This window comes from Bidens hawaiensis, unplaced genomic scaffold (genome assembly GCF_021521415.1).
Source record: "Bidens hawaiensis isolate Kalapana, Puna unplaced genomic scaffold, B.hawaiensis_p1.1 tig00077068_1, whole genome shotgun sequence".
Lineage (NCBI taxonomy): Eukaryota > Viridiplantae > Streptophyta > Magnoliopsida > Asterales > Asteraceae > Bidens > Bidens hawaiensis.
The window spans coordinates 5199-26376 of record NW_027503285.1 but is presented as its reverse complement, the minus strand read 5'-3'; the positions used below and the strand labels follow the sequence as shown (position 1 = coordinate 26376).

General features: G+C 40.7%; 1 protein-coding gene and 2 pseudogenes across 1 annotated transcript; all 3 read left to right on the top strand.

The window, feature by feature from the left end:
- Positions 1–2204: 2204 nt before the first annotated feature.
- Positions 2205–3085, top strand: LOC143606769 (SKP1-like protein 1A; annotated as a pseudogene).
- Positions 3086–6589: 3504 nt separating this feature from the next.
- On the top strand, positions 6590–7361 carry LOC143606768 (SKP1-like protein 1A). The gene is made up of 2 exons (XM_077082425.1): positions 6590–6972; positions 7067–7361. The coding sequence occupies exons 1-2, from the start codon at positions 6658–6660 to the stop codon at positions 7265–7267; spliced, it is 516 nt and encodes a 171-aa protein (XP_076938540.1). The 5' UTR covers positions 6590–6657; the 3' UTR covers positions 7268–7361.
- Positions 7362–9989: 2628 nt separating this feature from the next.
- On the top strand, positions 9990–10581 carry LOC143606767 (SKP1-like protein 1A pseudogene; annotated as a pseudogene).
- The last annotated feature ends 10597 nt before the right edge of the window (positions 10582–21178 follow it).

Genomic DNA, 21178 nt, shown 5'->3' with positions numbered 1-21178 from the left:
TTCTAGTAGTGGCTCATCTTTTTCAAATGAATCGAACAATGATAAATTCAGTGTTCTTAGAAAATATAAGATTTAGGGAAGTATATGTGTAAAGAATGAGATTGAAGAGTGGTAGAGGTCAGAAGAAGTTTGAATGTTCGATTGGTTTATATATACGAATCCATTCCATGATTGGCTTCCTGATGTATCTCACTTCAAGCAGGCCGGACATCATGTTCCATGTTTGTTAGTGTGCCAGATATTAATTAGATCCTAAATAATCCCACATAACTGTTGTCAAGCTTATCTTTTGGTATCTTAAAGGAAAGCCTCTTTTGGGTCTTTGGTATCCCAAAGATTCTCCTTTGATGTTGCACGCTTACACTGATGGTGATCAGGGGGGGTGCAATTTAGACAGTAAGTCAACGACAAGAGGATGCCAATTTCTGGGTGATTGGTTAATTTCTTGACAATGCAAGAAGCAAGTTACTGTGTCCATCTCCACAGCCGAAGCAGAATACATTGCCGCATCTAGCTACTGTTCACAAGTGATATGGATCCAGCATCAGCTGCTGGATTACGGTTTTGAATTTCTTTACCACCCGTATCTAGTGTGATAACGATGCAGCAGTTGGTGCAGCTAGTGTGAAGAGTAGGAATACAGAGTCAACCTAATTGGTGTAAACTCAGGGAGTTGGTGCTTAATGCTTCACTGCTATGCAAAACTTATGAAACAATTATCTTAATCTTACATGTAACCATTTTACATATACATGATCATTCTGTTAAAACTGTGTTTTAGTTATAGTTGCTTGTACCCCGTGATGGGGCGGGGCCGCGGGGATGCGACGTTAATTCACTCGGTATTGGTTCATGATGCAAGTTCTAATGAAATGTAATGGTTAGATGTTGAAATGTAAAATTGGGATTGTTTATTGTACAAAATTAATGAAAGCCTTTGTAAACGTTCTTTTCATTTATGTTTTAATTGGCTTTAACATTTTCAAACGTTTATGGGTTTTTTTTCTCTCTGTCACGTACCCGTGCAACACGCGGGTTTTTTTTTGTCATGCCGAGTAGTGAATATATTTAGAGCATAACTTGGACACGGAGAGTTTTTTTTTCCAACTTTACACTACCCGCCACAACGCAACGGGTCTAAATACTAGTTATATTTATAAATTAAATTTTTGTTCTATACCCAAAAACCACTTAACATTTGACTTAGTTTAGGCTCATTTAACCCATTTTTAATTAAAACTCTAATATACTTATTACTACTAGCCTATTTAGATCATAACTATGTCATTATCTTTAGCCCATTTAAATCTGATCACAAAAGAGTTGGTCTTCAGCTTTGATTCAAGAATACTATGATAGCTTCAAGATTTAAATTAGATCATTTGTTACAATACTTTCAATTCATTTATTATTGTCACAATTATTTAAATTATATATGAGTTCTTCATTCATTTTTATGGGTTTTTTTTTCTCACCCCGGGTTTCGAGATTTTCAAGGATTATCAAGAATGGCTCTAGTATAATCTGTTAACTAAAAACCTTAGCTAGGGTGGACGGTCCTTTTCCCTATAAAAATGCCCTGATATCCTAGTTTTGAAATATTATACAAGCTAAGGGCTAAACATAATTTTTTAAATAAGTAAAGACAGTTTAATACTCCCTCCATCTCATTATAAATGCCCACATTTCTTTTTTTATTTGTCCCATTACAAGTATATATCCACTTTCAAAATTTATTATCCAATTTCTAAGTTTACCCTTAAACACACACAACTAACATTAATAAATAATATTGATGGGCCTCTTTTCAAATACATTATTGTTATTTGGTAAGAAAAAAAATTAATCATTCAATCCACCTTAAACTTTGTGTTTTTCAAGCATGAACGCTTATAATAGGACGGGGAGAGTACAAATTAAGAAAATCAAATTTGGGCCAACACAAAACATCTTCAAAACTTTCACTATAAATACCGCACCCATCACGGCTTCATTCATCAATAATAAGTTTTCTAAATTTCCCCATTATGCATGGCCTTATTATAGCACATTTTATAAGTTTTTGGCAAGTCTTGACAGATCAAACAAAGCTAAGGGACCCAAATTAAACAATATCTTCTTCACTATAAATACACCGCATCCAAGAAGCTTAGGGTGTCCGATTAATTAGGGTTTCCTCCTAAACTAAATTAATTCATCTGGTGATGTCGTCCTCAAAGACCATCGTGCTCAGGAGTTAAGATGGTGATACATTCGAGGTTGATCTGGCGGTGGCGTTGAAGTCTCAAACGATCAAACAGATGATCGAAAATGATGGTGCTGATCGTACCATCATTGATCTTCCTCAGGTCACTGGAAACACACTTTCAAAGGTTCTTGAGTACTGTAAGAAGCATGTAGAAGCATCGGATAATGATGATCTTAAATCATTCGATGCTGAATATATGAATGTGGATCAGTCGGTTCTTTTTGATCTTACGGAGGTTAGTTTTGTAAACGATTGTTTACGGTTTTGAACCGCGGTCATTTTCTTAACGAACAAATACGGACTTGAATCTTTTGTTTGGTTCCGCTTGTTTAGAGGTTTAATTATGATTGTGTTATTATTTATATGGATGTTTTATGTTTTTGATTCAGGCTGCTCACTATCTGAGCGTCGAGAGCCTACTGGAGCTTTCTGTTCAAAAAGTTGCCGACATGATCAAGGGAAAGACGCCTGAACAAATTCGTGAGACGTTCAACATTAAGAATGATTTTACTCCAGAACAGCAGGAGGAAGTGGACAGGGAGAATGCTTGGTTTTTTAAGCAGGATTAAATTGTTTGTTTTGCGGTAGTATTGTGTTATAAAAACTATGAACATGTGGTTGGTTACATTTTAGGGGTATGCATCTTAAACTCTTGATGGTTTTAAACTTTTAATAATATTCAGTTTTACTATTTCTTTTTACATAAACTGGCTGTTTGCATTCTGTGATCAATGTTTTTTCATTTATTTGGTTATTGACATTGTCATGAATATGTTATGTGGAATATCGATCGGTATTGCTTTGGGGTATGAGTTTTGTACTGTACCTTTACAACAGTCTGCTGGTGTGGTTTCCCAGCCTCTTTTTCTTCTTGTTTATAAGCCTTGTCAGTTTTCGGTTTTGTAGCTGCGTTTGACGTTCACTTGGATATCCTCATATGGTAGCAACTGAGTCGGATCTTTTAAACTTTCCAAATTAAACACGTAAAACGTGTCATGAATTAATCCTCTTAAAGTTATCAAGTAACTTTAGCTTATAATTAAGTTACTACACTATTTAACTCTTGCCATTATTTCCAAAATGTCTTTATATATATCTTCGCTTTCCATATTTCCTTGTTAAGCCGAGACTTTCAAATCCGTGTTATCTCTAGTATGAAACTCCAATATCTGTCTTCTCTTGTTCAAGTAGTTTTATTGTTTGTTCATACAATATTCAATCCTTTTTTTCCGGGACTATAATGGATGGTATTTGGGGCTGATAATTACTCAACTTTGTAGACTATCAAGCTGTTCTACACTGTCTGCCATGCATACAAAACTTTGAACGGCGGCAGTATGATAGTTGCTACATGAGAACTCCATCAGCAACAAATGGTGATCCTAGTTTCCTTAAACATCAAAGTTGAGAGTTCACTTTCTTAAATCATGGCTTTTGGTTTTGGCTAAGGAATGGTCACACGTTGCAGCCTTAAAGTTTAAACATATTTAAGCATGCATTATAAGTACATAAGTTTTGGCGATTTATCGACAACCATTAGTGGCTGTTAATAACTCCCTGCTACCTTAATTGTCATTTGCCATTATATGTAACATATGTTATAATGTACCATAATAACAATAATACAACCTACGGGCGTAGGTTAAGTTTAATACTAATCTTCAATCAGCAAATGATCCTCCATCATCATATATATGTAATGTAGCAATTTCATTCTCTGTGTATAATATATTTATATGAAAACTATAATTTTTATCTCAGTTAGAGGACGGTTCATCTATGCCACTGTTTGCGAAACATAAACCAGTTTTGAACAGAAATTCACGTAAGTGTTTGGACATGCGTAAAGGGTCAAAATGTTCAGAACTAAAACAAAAAAAAGTACCCGACTACACATTCGCGTATCAACTCGCTTTACTCATTTAGATAAATGGGTTACACAAGTCATGTTGGCCTTGGGGTTCACTACACAAAATCGGACCTTTAGAGGTGACGAAAATGGTGGAGACTTCAAGCAATAATGGTGACCCGTCTTTAGTGGATTGGGCACTTTCTCCAGCAATTTCTCGCTAATATTGCACATTTCACCAGTGCATTTTCATAGCTATTTATACCATTTCACATATATATTTGCATAATTGCATATATCACAGCGCTACATTTCCATGGCAATTTTCACTGTTCTTTAGAAAATAAAAGTAAAGCCAAAAGTATTTTATTGATCACGTCTAACAGCAGCCCCCCCCCCCCTTTTCCGGCAAACCATTTTATCGATTTCATTTTCACAATCGGTGATTTAATATTAATATGGGCAAAAGAATAAAATCGATTATCCAGTGATTATTTGAAGAAAAGAGTGGTTAGAGTTTTAAGCATGTTTTAGAAGGACATATAGTTTAATAAAAAGTTAGGGAGGTCCGGAGGAGGTTTGATCACTCCCTAAACCTCCTTATAAAAACGCAAAAACTTAACCACCTTATTTTGAAACTCGGGGTAATCGGCATATAGACTGATCATAGTTTAATTCAGGGGTTCACTCTAATTTTTCACATAGACGTTCTACTAAAATTTTGAAACTCGTGGTAACCGGCATACCCCTATCTTTGTAGCTAGATCCGCCCTTGTGCAAAGTCCATATCAGTCAAAGCTCAAGCCTCCGGTTTGTTAATTTCTACTTCATTATTGAATCAATTTTGTGGATAATTGATGTCTGACCTAGTTTTACTTGATTGCTCTATAACTGAATTGTTTGAACCAAGTTCATTAGGAATCAAGGCAATTGTATTAGGGAAATAGTGTTATATTATGCAGTCATTAGCTACTCCTTGTTTAGATTTGTTTGTGACAAATTTTTGTACATTTTTTTTACAAAGTACAACTTATTAAGGAAGTGTTATATAGGGATGAGATCGGGGCCGTACCCGTACCCGTACCTTTACCTGTACATGTACCCGAAAGTACCTGTACCTAAAATCAGTAAATCTTGGTACCCATACCCGTACCCAAATTATATGGTACGGGTACGAGTATGGGTACACGTACGGGTATAGGTACTTTGGGTACGGTACCCGCTTTGGTACCCCGTTGTTCCTTTTTTTTTAAGTCTCCACTAAACTAGGTAACGGTACGATACAGACAATCAATTATCTATAATACCAAAAACCGTAATACCATAACGAGAACCATAATACCGCAACCAAAACATAATACCAAAACTAAAAATGAAACAAATCAATAATAATATAAAATCCATTCAATTTTCCTTTTCTTTGTTTATTGCTTCCTTAATTTCTATAGAAAAACAAGAGAGAAAATTAGTACATGTTATTTAATGATATACACAATTACACATACATGAAATAAAAATATACGAATACACAATATATATATACACACATATAGATTGAGAATGAAGTTATTCAACTAATATATATTATGTTTTGAAAATCCCGCTTGAAAGTTAAAGTTATGAATGCCGGAAACCTAATAAAAACTCCTACATATTCTAAACGGGTACCCGTACCCGTAATGCCTATACATGTACCCGAAAGTACCCGTACCTATAATCAGTAAATCTAGGTACTCATACCCGTACCCAATAGACATTTACGGGTACAGGTACGGGTACTGAACAGGTACGGGTACGGTATTCGGGAAAAAATGCTTATCCCTAGTGTTATAGCACCTTAAAGCATAAGGAGTAGTACTTAATGTGGTCGCAAATGCACCGTTTTCATGTAGTGGCTCATCTTTTTCGGATGAATCAAACAATGATAAATTCATTGTTCTTAGAAAATATAAGATTTAGTAAAGTATAGGTGTAAATAATGAGATTCAAGAGTGGTAGAGGTCCGAAGAAGTTTAAAATGCTTGATTGGTTTATAATTTTATATAGAATTTATCTATTAAATAATCCTTTTTATATACGCTGGCCCACCTAATCATCTCCATCCCCCGAGTACGGAACCTCGGGGTACTATGTTGGCACGTTCCAGAATGGAAGCTCGTAAGTAGCTAGTACATCAATCCACCCATCAATTTTAACTCGAAAACCCCTAGTACATGAAGCAAAACTATAACACGCACACCAACAACATACCGCCAACTTAACATTTGAAAAGGTGCCTGTTGTCTCTATCGCGCCCCTACATGGAGACGATGTAGCAGTGGTCATTCTGGCGCGTTCATGCCGGTTTCAGGGTTCCACAACACATGTTCTAGTTCTAGTCTTACCATATAAATATGTCATAACATATTTTCGTAAATTAATATAGTAACTTATAAGACAAGCTTTAAGGGGCTAAATAAGCTAACTATTTTATACCAGGAAACTCTTTATACAGTTTATGGAAATAGAATTTGAGCCCAACTCGTAACATCTTCAAGAATTTCACTATAAATACCGCACCATGCAACCGTCGTCATTCTTAATTCTTGTCATGTCATTGTCGAAGACCATCGTGCTAAGCAGTTCTGATGGTGAGACATTCGAGGTTGATGAGGCGGTGGCGATGGAGTCTCAAACGATCCAACACATGATTGAAACCGGTGGTGCTGATACCACCATCGTTCTTCCCCAAGTCGCAGGCAAGACACTATCAAAGGTTATTGAATACTGTAAGAAACATGTGGAGTCGGCACCGAATTATAACAAAGATGATCTTAAGTCGTTTGATGCTGACTTTATCAAAGTGGAACAAAGCCTTCTTTTTGATCTTGTTCGGGTCAGTCTTCAATTTTTCAATCCCAGATTATATATCAATATGTTTTATTACACGCGTTGTTAATTTAATAAAAGGCTTTATGTTTTTGTTCCAGGCTTCCGAGTATCTGAACATCAAGAGCCTACTGGATCTTGGTTGTAAAACAGTTGCTGACATGATCAAATATAAGAACCCTGAACAGATCCGCCAGACGTTCAACATCGTGAATGATTTCACTCCAGATGAGCAGGAGGAGATGGACAGGAAGAATGCAAGGGTGTCTATAATCTATCCGAATCCTAGTAGCTCTAGTTGACCTTTAAAGGATTATACTAGTATTATGTGGTTGGGTACATTTTCTGCTTTTCGATCTTATGGGTAGGCATTTTGTCCAGGGGCAAATTCAATATGGGTTCACTGAGTTTACGAGAACCCATTGGTTTTTATATTTTATGTTAAAACAATATATAAAAAGTTTTAGTATACTCATACGATTTCCATTTTTAATGACCATGTAGTTTTTAGTATGTGTTGTTTTATTATGATATCGTATTATATAATATTCTCCGACAAGGCCCAACTGGTATGAAAAATTTAACGTTTGGTTGTGCAAATATTTGAACACCCAAAAAAATTAAACTCATAAGAAATTGATCATGGATCAGTCACTGAGTTGGTCCCATGATGTTTGGAAGCTACAAATGGGTTTTGTTTGATTTTACTTTTAATCATCCCTTTAGATTATTTTTGACATAAACCGGTTGTGTTGTGATCATATATTGAAGAAACATGAATCTACGATCACGTGTTGGGTCTTAGATCCAATGAGTCTACAGGGTAGGATACGGATAACAACCAACTACGATATGAGCTCAATCTCCCAAAGTCCAATGACCGGAACCTGTAAAACAGACACCGTGAGCTCGTTACGGGAAGGACAAGAGGGGGTCTTCCCGTAACCACCCTCCGGCGTGAGAATAAGTACAGTTCTTAAAGAGAGAAAGTACTTAAGTATTGAAAATAGATCGTGGGGAGTGAATGAATATCTCATGGAGATTGAGAGGGTATTTATAGCCGAAGAGTGTGGAAATATAATTGGGCCAGCTGTCCCAATCTAGAAGATGCTCCCGTAACCGTCTGGACATGCGTCCTCACATGATAGGTTGAGCTATATGTTGCATGCGCATGGGTATAACAACCAGGAAACGTGTCTTGATATGATAGGATGCTATGTAACCCTGGCCATGTGCACGGTTATAACAACCTGGCCATGTGTCCTTCATTCATTGGTTGATCGGTCACGTACTTTTCAAGTAATAACCTTGGTAACTCTTCTAGAAGGTAATTGGTTAGTTACAGCTGTCCTGTTGGCATTACCTCCTGGTCATTTTGACGGGCGGATGTGCCGTCATGCGGATGACGTTTGAGGATGCCTGGATGCTTCCGCGTGTGATAAGGGTGTTCTTCCTTTACAAAGTTCTGCGGTTGATCCATATGTTCCATGGGTGTCTTGTGAGGAGTGATCCCCTGACCCGCGGGTAACACTTAAGGGTATTTGGGTCTTTTTGGTACACTACCTATATATATATATATATATATATATATATTTATATATATATTTGCATTTGTTTTCGTGACTTTGTGGGTTTGAGTTCATATATGTGTAAGACAATTACAATGTCATGATTCCTCTGCGTTGTTCGGCTTTCAAAATCGGTTGATCACTTGTTTGAAACCCTAATGTCTTTCTTTTATCTGTACTACCATGTAAGTTGGTTCTCAGGTGGTATTTAGGCCTGAACCCAATGAAAACCCCAAAGCCCGCAATATTTGAGACCGTCCCATTAGGTATGAGATGAGTTTGGGAACACTTTTAAAGCACTTCTCGGGTTTGAGATGTAAAACGGATTTGTAATATATCTAATTACCCGATAGCATAGCCCCATATACCTGGGTAACCCGACATAATATTTTGTTTTATAATGCTTGATGATGTGTATTCCAGTTATGTAATAGTTAACATATGATAATTTAACTGTTTGTTTTGTTCTTTCAAAATAAATATTGACAGCCAGGGCCGGCCATATAGTGATGTCAGGTAAAGTTAGGGTTTTAGACCTCCGATAAAATAAGGCCGCGATTGAAAAGTTTTAAAAAATTTATATGTACCAAAAAAGGATATCAAAATTAGTTTAATAAGAAAATACCCGCATCTGTTGTTCTAGTGGCTGAGATACAAGGCTTCGAACATTAAAAGTTTTCTAGACCCTGGTTCGATCCTACTAGTATGCGAGTGGCTTTTAAGTTTTTTCTTTGGTCATGATTTATTCAATGTGTTTCTAATTTTTCCCTAACAACTTTTTTCCATTGTCGGGAAACATAGAAGAAAGTTTGGTGCTTTATATATTCTTTTTATTTGGATTATATACATCAAAGTCCTTTTTAAAACAAATTGGAAAAAAATTTAATGTTCATATATATTTGAAACACGACAATCGCTTAATTTATAAGTTTCGTTGAAACGAAATTGTGTTCGCAATAGAATATAATTTTTTTATTGTAAGTTATATAGTGAGTGCAGTACCACGTTGATACTTTAATGAGCCGAACTAATACAAACTATTTTTTTATACTTACATCAATAATTTTTTTATCGAGGTGATAGTCATTATAATATATTTGTATATTTGCATTTAAAAACTTAATATCATTACTAAGTTCCTCGTGCAATGCGCGCGAAGGGAACACACTAGTAATCTATTAACTAAAAGCCTTAGCTGGGGCGGACGATACTTTACCCTACCAAAACGTCCAGTTATCCTGACTCCACCACACCCTAAATATTTATATATTAGCAATTAGTCTAGTTTTGAAATATAAAACAAGCTAAGGGCTAAACATAATTATGTTTTATATAATTAAGGGCAGTTTAATACAATTTAAGGAAATCGAATTTGGGCCCAACTCAAAACATCTTCAAAACTTTCACTATAAATACAGCACCCATCACGGCATCCATAATAAGTTTTATAAATTTCCGCATTAGGGTTTTTGTGGTTCTAAATATCCTGTCATGTCGTCCAAGAAGACCATCCTGCTAAGCAGTTCCGACGGTGAGACGTTCGAGGTTGATGAGGCGGTGGCGATGGAGTCTCAGACGATCCAACACATGATTGAAACCGGTGTTTCTGATACCACCATCCTTCTTCCTGAAGTCACAGGCAAGAAACTGTCAAAGGTTATTGAATATTGTAAGAAACATGTGGAGTCGGCACCGAATTATAACGAAGATGATATTAAGTCGTTTGATGCCAACTTTATGAAAGCGGAGCAAGGCATTCTTTTTGATCTTATTCAGGTCAGTCTTTAATTTTTCATTCCCAGATTATATATCAATAAGTTTTATTACACGCGTTGTTAATTTAATAAAAGGTTTTATGTTTTTGTTCCAGTCTTCCGAGTATCTGAACATCAAGAGCCTTAAGGATCTAGGCTGTCAAACAGTTGCTGACATGATCAAAGGTAAGAGTTCTGAACAGATCCGCGAGACGTTCAACTTCGTGAATGATTTCACTCCAGAAGAGCAGGAGGAGCCAGGTGGACAGGGAGAATTCATGGGCTTTTGAGTGAAAAGTTAAATAACCATGAATATTGCTATGTTTTTGGGTACATTTTCTACTTTTTTTTTATTTTTTTTGGGTATGCATTGTGTCCCATGATTTGGAAGCTACACACATGTGTTTTTGACTGTTTTTGACATATATAAACTTATTATTTGCATGTCTTGTGATCATTGCTTGGTTCTTGACTTTGTGATGAATAAGATCACTAACTGTAGAGAGTGTACGTGTTTACCAGCTCTTGTGATTATTTTGAAAGGACCTATGTATCTGGGCTTAGCTTAATTTCCTCAATTTGCCAAACGTCACGACCCCTTCGCATTTGAAGAGGTAGGTCCCAGCAGAGCCCAGTTGGACCCGCAAGACTCACCTTGAAGAGGGACGTCTGCGCAGAAACCAACTGGATCTGCAGGACCCACCATGCTCAGAGACGTGACGTCCTTACGCGCAGTATGCAAGCTGTTCCCGCAGGAAATGCCTCCCAATGGTGAAGGACTCCGCCTGTTCCCGCAGCCTCGGATACAAGCCATCAGGGAAGGCCACCCGCGCAGCAAGGCTACACGCACAAGGCACTTAGCTCTCAATCACTCAGTGTCACCTGAAGGAATGAGCAAAGCCGGGAACAATCCCGCACAAGGGCGGGAGGGGGAATACTCCCGCCCAAATAAGCCAGTCCGTACGATACGGGAAGATCTTCTGTACTGTACCTGACGAGGTATGGGCAAAAGATCTGACTAAAGATACGACAGCTTATTGACAACAGTATAGCGAGCAGCATGCTCCTGTACTGTATGTCACTATTAGCCGCTGCCTACTCACCAACTACTGCCATACTACGTGCATAGCCGGCAGTTGGTGGAAAAGGAATAGTACACAGCAGGCCTGGTCACTATCAGCCGCTGCCTACCCACCAACTACCAGCAGGGCACGTGCGTAGGCCACTGTTGGTTGAACAGGAATACTGTTGCAGCCGGCCACACCTCCTTGGAAACCTACCTTCGGCTATAAATACCACAAATGGTATGATCATCTTATCTTATCACATTATCATCATATTATACCTGATATCTGCTCTAGCAATCTCTTAATATACATTTATATTTAAAGAGCAATCTAGTCTGATTCTCACGCCGGAGGGTGGTCACAAGGAGGAACCCCCCCCCCCCCTTCTCAGTGACAAGCTCACGGTGTCTGTTTTGCAGGTTATCAGAAGAACCATCTTCTCCGGGTCTAACCCCTCGTGGGAAACATCTATCTAACCCCCAGGTTACCCGTAATCTGCCCGGGGTCCGGTTAGTGTTTCTTCATTGGCGCCATCCGTGCATAAAGCTAGAACTTCATTTTTCTCCAGTTTTTTCAAACTTCTGGAAAGATGGTTAAAGAAACTCCGGTAACCACAACCCCAGCTACTGGGGGGAATACCGGCTACACAGTTTTTACAAACACTACCCCGGTTACCCAAGCCGGGGCAAGTGAAGTAAATCTTACGAACACTACCCCAGTTACCCAAGCTGGGGCAAGTGCAGTAAATAATCGCTCACTGGGATTCACCGATACCCAGTTAGAGAAACGAATAAGACTCCCCCGCCAAACACTCGATGAAGTCAAGGCATGGGCGGAGGCACGTCAGAAGGAATTCCAAGCTGAGTTGGACGAACGCTTGCGTTCCGTCCAACAGGCTGACGAATTCGAAGAATACTTGGACGACGACTCGGAGTCCGACTCCGACGCAAACCCTCGCCATAGGGCAAAAGGGAAGCGTAAGGAAACGGACTCCCAACCGAGAAGGCATTTTGGAGAAGCCTTCAAACCAAAAAACACAGGTGGAAGTCCACGTGACTTCTCCAAAACATTCAGACCAAATGTTGCAAATGCAGGAACGTCCAAATTTGCAAGGGACATTGCAGAAGCAATTGCCCCAAAAAGTGCCAAACAAATGTCCAGCATAGGCACATATGATGGTATATCCGACCCAGATGATCATTTGAACAGATTCATAGGGGGGGCAACCGTCAGTAGTTGGACGGAACCCACGTGGTGTTACATGTTCCAAATGACGCTTGTCGGGGCTGCTAGAGCGTGGTTCGATCGTCTACCGGTCAACCACATCTACGACTGGGCTGACTTCCAACAGAAGTTTAGCCAACACTTCAGCCAGCAACGAAAGTATACCGAGGAGCAATGGACAATCCTCAAGTGCATTCGAGAAAAAGATGAATCTTTGCTAGACTTCATCACTCGCTTCAACTCGAAGAAGCTAAGTCTGGGTAACATTAGCGAAGATCTTGTTCGCGCTGCCTTTATTCAGGGCGCGAACGACCCAGAGCTCATCCGCACCTTAACGGGTAAAGATGGCATGCCATCCACATGGGATGCCATCATGACAGCAGCTAAACGCTTTGCGGAAACGGAGAAGCAACTGGGTAGAGATCTCCCACAGAGCACAAACCTCTACACCCAGAAAATAAGAGAAGACAACGTCCTTACCGCCCGATTAAACAAAAAGCGGAAGCTAGGCATTTGGCAGTCAAGGGTAAACTTTGACACATCCGGCTTGCAGCATCGGTTAGGCGGAAGGGATAACGTACAGTCAAACAAGAACTCCAGATGGACGCCGCTCACCAAAAGCGTTACCGAGATATTCGTTACTGAGGAGCTCCCATGGCCAAAGCCTCAAATAATCCGACATCGTCACAATGCTGATCGGAGCAAATACTGTGACTTTCACATGACAAAAGGCCACAACACCGAAGAATGCATAGACGTAAAGGACATGGTCGAGGCATTCGTCAGAGATGGGACGCTCGCGCACCTCGTGGCGCAATGAACGCTGAGCAGGCTGATGCGTGTAGAACCCCAGCTGGGGAAAACACGAATAAAAATTCCAGCTTCAATGTGGAGACTACATGCTGCGTAAAGAACGAGATCCCGAACCAGGTGCGTATCGGCTCGATGGCACTCCCATCCCAACAACATGGAAGGGAGCTCAATTACACAGTTTGCATGTAAATCAATTCCAAATTTGTAAAGAAAAGGCCAAGAGCCACTTCTAATGGAAATGATTCTCCTTAGAACATCGACGCTGATGATTTTACATTTATACTTTTAACTATCAACACTGATGCCGGTTTTCACCGCATACATAAGTGTGAAAGTCGTTGCATGGGGAAGGCGGCAAAACCCGCATAAACCCAAAAAACGGCAGACCTTCACGCAGGTCAGTTAAAGGGGAAAGGTTCAGTCATCCTACTAAATGAAAGTGCCGGTCTATCCGCATGAATCATGATAGAGGAAACTGAACACTAACCCATTAACAACCGCGCGTCGAACGGTTAATTTATTCAACACGGATATGCCGGTTTTCACCGCATAAATACGTGGAAAGTTGTTGCGTGGGGAAGGCGGCAAAACCCGCATAAACCCAAAAAACGGCAAACCTTCACGCAGGTCAGTTGAAGGGGAAAAGTTCAGTTATCCCATTAAATAAAAGTGCCGGTCCATCCGCGTGAATCATGAGAGGAAACTGAACACTAACCTATTAACAACCGCGCGTCGAACGGTTACTCAAAACAGAATTTCTAACAAAAGGATGAGGAAAACCTACACGCAGGTCAGATATGGGTAAAGTTTAGCCATCCTACTAAGTGCAAGTGACGGTCCTACCCGCACAATCACGAAAGAGGAAGCAAAACTTCAACCTATTATCTACCATGTTCAAAGGTTAACTTATCCTAAACACTTAGAAATTTCAAAAAAGGATGAGGAAAACCTACACGCATGTCAGATATGGGTAAAGTTTAGCCATCCTACTAAGTGCAAGTGACGGTCCTACCCGCACAATCACGAAAGAGGAAGCAAAACTTCACACCTATTATCTACCACGTTCAAAGGTTAACTTATCCTCAGAAAAGATGAGTAAAACCTACACGCAGGTCAGACGTAGGTAAAGTTTAGCCATCCTACTAAGTGCAAGTGACGGTCCTACCCGCACAATCACGAAAGAGGAAGCAAAATTTCAACCTATTATCTACCACGTTCAAAGGTTAACTTATTCTACACTTGGAAAATTGCTAATTTAAACTAAAGTATGCAAGTCATATAACGTTTATAAAGCAAGGAATCCAGAAAGTAGCGGTCTTACCCGCAAAAAGATTTATATTTCACAATGATTCATTACAAGAAGGGCCGGGTAACTACCCGCATACAAGAAAGTAAATCTATACAAGCTAAATCTATCCTAGCAGTGGGAAGGGATTTTCAGGATCAGGCTTCAGGGCCACTTCCACTTGGACCAGCACCGTCAGTAGAGCATGGCAGTTCAAGGAAAGCTTTAAGGATAGCTAGCCCATCATCAGCAGCAGCAACTTGGTTCACCTTCTCCACCACCGGATGCGGGAAGGCGGCATACTGATTCACTGCTTGGTCGTAAACAGCTTCAGTATCAACATTGTACAAAGGGAAGTTGGAAGGCGGGATGCCTTTCTCAACGAACCCTAGACCAAGCAGGAAGCCGGCCTTTTCCCCATCCTCGTGAGAAGCGTTGAGGGCTGCGCTCATAGCATCATCATACGAGGTCTCTGAGAAGACCCGATGCACAACCTACAAGAAAATATACAAGTATCAAAACCTTTTCTATCTACAAAGAAAAGCGTAAAGAAACAAAGCATACCGTAAGGAACAGAGTTCGAACCGTATTCGAGAACGATTGGGATCTTTTGCGCATCCGCAGCCTTCCACACTCGGCTCATCCCCAGCATCACCATCCCGGACTCCGCAAACCGGTAAACCGGAGATTGGACTCGGGATATCTTCGCAAACCATTCCGCCTCCTGTTAGTTGGAGGCGTGAAGGCTGGGAAGTGCTTGCCCGTTCTTGAATTTCATGGCAAGGGGGATGGGGCGAGCGGAGATGTAGAAGAACTCCCGCTTCCACGAGCGAAGACTGCGCTCGGTTGCGCAAATCTTCAAACCCTTAATCCGGGTTATCAACGTATACCACCCCTGGATGCACCTCCAAGTGTAGAAGGTCATCAGGCGGTCAACATAGGGCTCAATGCCCAGAATCCGGCACACCCACTCGAAGTGGCGAACCTTGGCAATCGCCATCGGATGCACCTCGGTCAGGTGCACACCGTGCCTCTCAAGGACACGGTAAACAAACTTTGTCAATGGGAACCTAAGATTCCCATAAACAAAGAATGCAGCATAAACCCCGATCTTGCCTCTGGGGGCATCGTACACCGTTTGGTGGGGTTCAGGAAACTCAGGCTCGAGGGACTCGAGCATGAACTTCCTGACGATGTACTGATACAGATCGCCAGGCAGAGCACACTGGCACTCGCCAGCAGTACTCTTGTCATCGGCTGTAGACTCGAGATCACGTGAAGACATCTTGCAGAAAGAAGAAAACGATTTCAAGGGAATGCTCGACTGAAAAGATGAGTATTCGCCGGAAATCGTTTTGAAGATGAAGAGAAGAGTGAAAGTGTGGATTACAAAGAACCCTCTCCCCCTTTATATACTAATCGCAATTAATGCGATGAATTTAATGCGGAAGAGAGAGAAATCAAAGGTGCAATGAAACTATGACACGTGGCAAAAAGCAAGCTGGCAACAGCTGTTGACAGGACGCATACCATTAATTTCGCGGCCACGCGCCCGAAAAATCGTGCCCACGCGCCTGAAAAAGCGTCTGGAATGACCATGTACTGTCACGTCACCATAACTTCCTGCACGTCCTGACACAGTCAGAAGAAACCGTCGCACGACGTTTCAGAGGTTTGGACTGTTCTTATCCTTTCACCAACTCTTCGAATTTCAAAATTCAAAAAGATTCAAAAGTAAGCGGGAAAATACCCCTTACCTTGGCAACCAAGTAACCGTAAGACGGATGCGGGTACAGTGTTAAGGCAAAACCCTTCACATACCTAGCACCCGCAGGGAATTGAAGCCAAGAATAACTTGGCAACCAAGTAACCGTAAGACGGATGCGGGTACAGTGTTAAGGCAAAACCCTTCACATACCTAGCACCCGCAGGGAATTGAAGCCAAGAATAACTTGGCAACCAAGTAACCGTAAGACGGATGCAGGTACAGTGTTAAGGCAAAACCCTTCACATACCTAGCACCCGCAGGGAATTGAAGCCAAGAATAACTTGGCAACCAAGTAACCGTAAGACGGATGCAGGTACAGTGTTAAGACAAAACCCTTCACATACCTAGCACCCGCAGGGAATTGAAGCCAAGAATAACTTGGCAACCAAGTAACCGTAAGACGGATGCGGGTACAGTGTTAAGGCAAAACCCTTCACATACCTAGCACCCGCAGGGAATTGAAGCCAAGAATACCCCGGCAACAAAGTAACTATAAGACGGGTGCGGGTACAGTGTTAAGGCAAAACCCTTCACATACCTAGCACCCGCAGGGAATTGACGCCAGGGGTACCTTGGAAGTAAAGTAACCGTAAGACGAGCGCGGGTACAGTGTTAAGGCAAAACCCTTCAATACCTAGCGCTCCGCAGGGAATTGAAACCAAGAAGGATCTTCTGGGCAATGCTTGCGGAAACGGAAATAACATCCCCGCATAGCGGGAACGTCGAGAACTACATTGTTTTGAGGCTCCAGGATGGAATTGGTGGTTTTAACATAATTGATCACTATGTTCAAAACTACCAAAACCTCAGGGAGAATCCACACAAGTGGGACTCAACGCTCCTGACTTGCGAGGAGGTTACAGCCTACCCGCATCATACCCAAAGATCAAGCAGGAAACTCGGGAATTTCTGCAAGTGACAAGGACTTCCGCGGGAAGAATCCCCATGGAAAACCTTAAAAAACCCTTTTCAAAACCCTCTGCTTAAGTCCAAAAGTTCACCTCACTTTATTAAACACTCATGAGAAGAACATTGGACTGGGGGGACTTGAAGAGGTAGGTCCCAGCAGAGCCCAGTTGGACCCGCAAGACTCACCTTGAAGAGGGACGTCTGCGCAGAAACCAACTGGATCCGCAGGACCCACCATGCTCAGAGACGTGACGTCCTTACGCGCAGTATGCAAGCTGTTCCCGCAGGAAATGCCTCCCAATGGTGAAGGACTCCGCCTGTTCCCGCAGCCTCGGATACAAGCCATCAGGGAAGGCCACCCGCGCAGCAAGGCTACACGCACAAGGCACTTAGCTCTCAATCACTCAGTGTCACCTGAAGGAATGAGCAAAGCCGGGAACAATCCCGCACAAGGGCGGGAGGGGGAATACTCCCGCCCAAATAAGCCAGTCCGTACGATACGGGAAGATCTTCTGTACTGTACCTGACGAGGTATGGGCAAAAGATCTGACTAAAGATACGACAGCTTATTGACAACAGTATGGCGAGCAGCATGCTCCTGTACTGTATGTCACTATTAGCCGCTGCCTACTCACCAACTACTGCCATACCACGTGCATAGCCGGCAGTTGGTGGAAAAGGAATAGTACACAGCAGGCCTGGTCACTATCAGCCGCTGCCTACCCACCAACTACCAGCAGGGCACGTGCGTAGGCCACTGTTGGTTGAACAGGAATACTGTTGCAGCCGGCCACACCTCCTTGGAAACCTACCTTCGGCTATAAATACCACAAATGGTATGATCATCTTATCTTATCACATTATCATCATATTATACCTGATATCTGCTCTAGCAATCTCTTAATATACATTTATATTTAAAGAGCAATCTAGTCTGATTCTCACGCCGGAGGGTGGTCACAAGGAGGAACCCCCCCCCCCCTTCTCAGTGACAAGCTCACGGTGTCTGTTTTGCAGGTTATCAGAAGAACCATCTTCTCCGGGTCTAACCCCTCGTGGGAAACATCTATCTAACCCCCAGGTTACCCGTAATCTGCCCGGGGTCCGGTTAGATAAGAGGTAGGTCCCAGCAGAGCCCAGTTGGACCCGCAAGACTCACCTTGAAGAGGGACGTCTGCGCAGAAACCAACTGGATCCGCAGGACCCACCATGCTCAGAGACGTGACGTCCTTAAGCGCAGTATGCAAGCTGTTCCCGCAGGAAATGCCTCCCAATGGTGAAGGACTCCGCCTGTTCCCGCAGCCTCGGATACAAGCCATCAGGGAAGGCCACCCGCGCAGCAAGGCTACACGCACAAGGCACTTAGCTCTCAATCACTAGTGTCACCTGAAGGAATGAGCAAAGCCGGGAACAATCCCGCACAAGGGCGGGAGGGGGAATACTCCCGCCCAAATAAGCCAGTCCGTACGATACGGGAAGATCTTCTGTACTGTACCTGACGAGGTATGGGCAAAAGATCTGACTAAAGATACGACAGCTTATTGACAACAGTATGGCGAGCAGCATGCTCCTGTACTGTATGTCACTATTAGCCGCTGCCTACTCACCAACTACTGCCATACCACGTGCATAGCCGGCAGTTGGTGGAAAAGGAATAGTACACAGCAGGCCTGGTCACTATCAGCCGCTGCCTACCCACCAACTACCAGCAGGGCACGTGCGTAGGCCACTGTTGGTTGAACAGGAATACTGTTGCAGCCGGCCACACCTCCTTGGAAACCTACCTTCGGCTATAAATACCACAAATGGTATGATCATCTTATCTTATCACATTATCATCATATTATACCTGATATCTGCTCTAGCAATCTCTTAATATACATTTATATTTAAAGAGCAATCTAGTCTGATTCTCACGCCGGAGGGTGGTCACAAGGAGGAAACCCCCCCCCCCCCTTCTCAGTGACAAGCTCACGGTGTCTGTTTTGCAGGTTATCAGAAGAACCATCTTCTCCGGGTCTAACCCCTCGTGGGAAACATCTATCTAACCCCCAGGTTACCCGTAATCTGCCCGGGGTCCGGTTAGTGTTTCTTCAGCATTCTTGCGTCACGACTCCTTGGCATTGTGAGCCTTTCATAATAGCATGATCCCTATTTTGAAATCTGGGATACCTTGTTAGTTTTTAGGCCTGACTCGATGCTAGTATGATTGTTGTTATTTGAGAACTTGAACAACGAGAAATGATTTTTGATAAAGAAAACATATCATGAGCGTGTTGGCTAATGTTTATGTGATATGAATGTCTGCGGGAGTTAAGCGATGTGTTGAGCGTATTATTTATGGCTAAATAAAGGACTAATGCTAAGTTTTACTCGCGTATTCCTTTGGTTTATTAGCTACACCTTGGCTTTAATTGATGATTTTCCAAAGTAATAATATTACATAAAACTATTTTTTTAAATTAGTATATATATAATTTGAAGAACAAAGCTGCATACAAATTATACATACTGATTTAAAGATATTCAAGATTATAAAAGAGTGTCTTACTCTTCATAAATAATAGTCTTACACATCATTATTTAATATTGTTAAATGACATATTTTTATAATGATGTGTAATATACAGAAATATTACAGATTGTTAAATGACAAAAATATACCAACTTTTCATATTGTTTCGGTAAATGACATATTTTTATATTGTTAAACAGGTTTCGGATACTAAGCACAAGAGAAAAATGATCTATAATTATTATGGCTATTTGGTGTATATGGAGAACTCGAAATAATGTTATCTTCAAATATAAGTCATTGAAGATCGAAAACATTTTGGATGATAATAGTTTTAAGTTTTTTGTAGACTAAATAGGGCCAATAGCTTAAATTGGATTGGAGTAGCTGGGAAATTTTAATTATGTAATGTTTCTATATTTGTTTTATACCAGTCCATGCTATCCTCTCAATAGGATGGGTATTTGGCTTGCTTAATAAAAATGTGTAGTTAAAAATGAAATATAAGTTATGAAATCATTGTCGAATCAAGGAACTTTTGTCAGTGAGGATAAAATATGGATCATGTTAGAAGGGTCAGGTCCAAACATATCGGATCAAAAAGGTTGATAAAATTACATTATTTGCAACGAACTCTTCAAATATTACACGACTTTGGGTGGAAAGTTAAACAACCAAACTACAATAACATTATATAAACCACGACCACATGTAGGTTTGAAGTGTCAAAAGAGTCTAAACTAATAACTCATAAGTATTGAGTAAAAGGTGCAAATTTGCTCATTCGAAAGCTTCCATAATCTTTCAATAACTGAACATTATCATGAAATAACTTATAGCTATTAAATATAGACCAACTACAACTACAGCAAATGACATAATATAAATAAACTAATAGCAATAAATAACTTATTAAAATATGCGATTTGGGATTTCCACTGGGTTAAGATTTGAGCGCATCATATCGTATTTCTTCTTACTCTTTATATATTAAACTAGGCTATTGACCCGTCTATGACACGGGTGGAAATTTATAAATGTAAAAACCGCGGTTAATATAAACTTATAGAATAGGTTTTCATATAGTTGGGATGGGTACATGATATTTAGTTGCTAATAATATCGGTAAAAAAATTGATTATCAAACATAATTTTCAACGAAATTAACATCCTTTATACAATTATTCGATAGATGAGCCAAAGTTCAAAATGAAAAATTCATTAATGTACTACTAAATAGTTCCTTATAAATCACATTTGTTATTTTGTTTTTAATTTTACTGTCTTTGTCTAATATAAGCATTTTAACA

Excerpts from the sequence above, each read along its gene's own strand:
- LOC143606768 (XM_077082425.1), top strand. The coding sequence starts at position 6,658 with ATGCAACCGTCGTCATTCTTAATTCTTGTCATGTCATTGTCGAAGACC. Across the intron at positions 6,973-7,066 it reads TTCTTTTTGATCTTGTTCGG|GCTTCCGAGTATCTGAACAT; the intron begins GTCAGTCTTCAA and ends TTTTTGTTCCAG.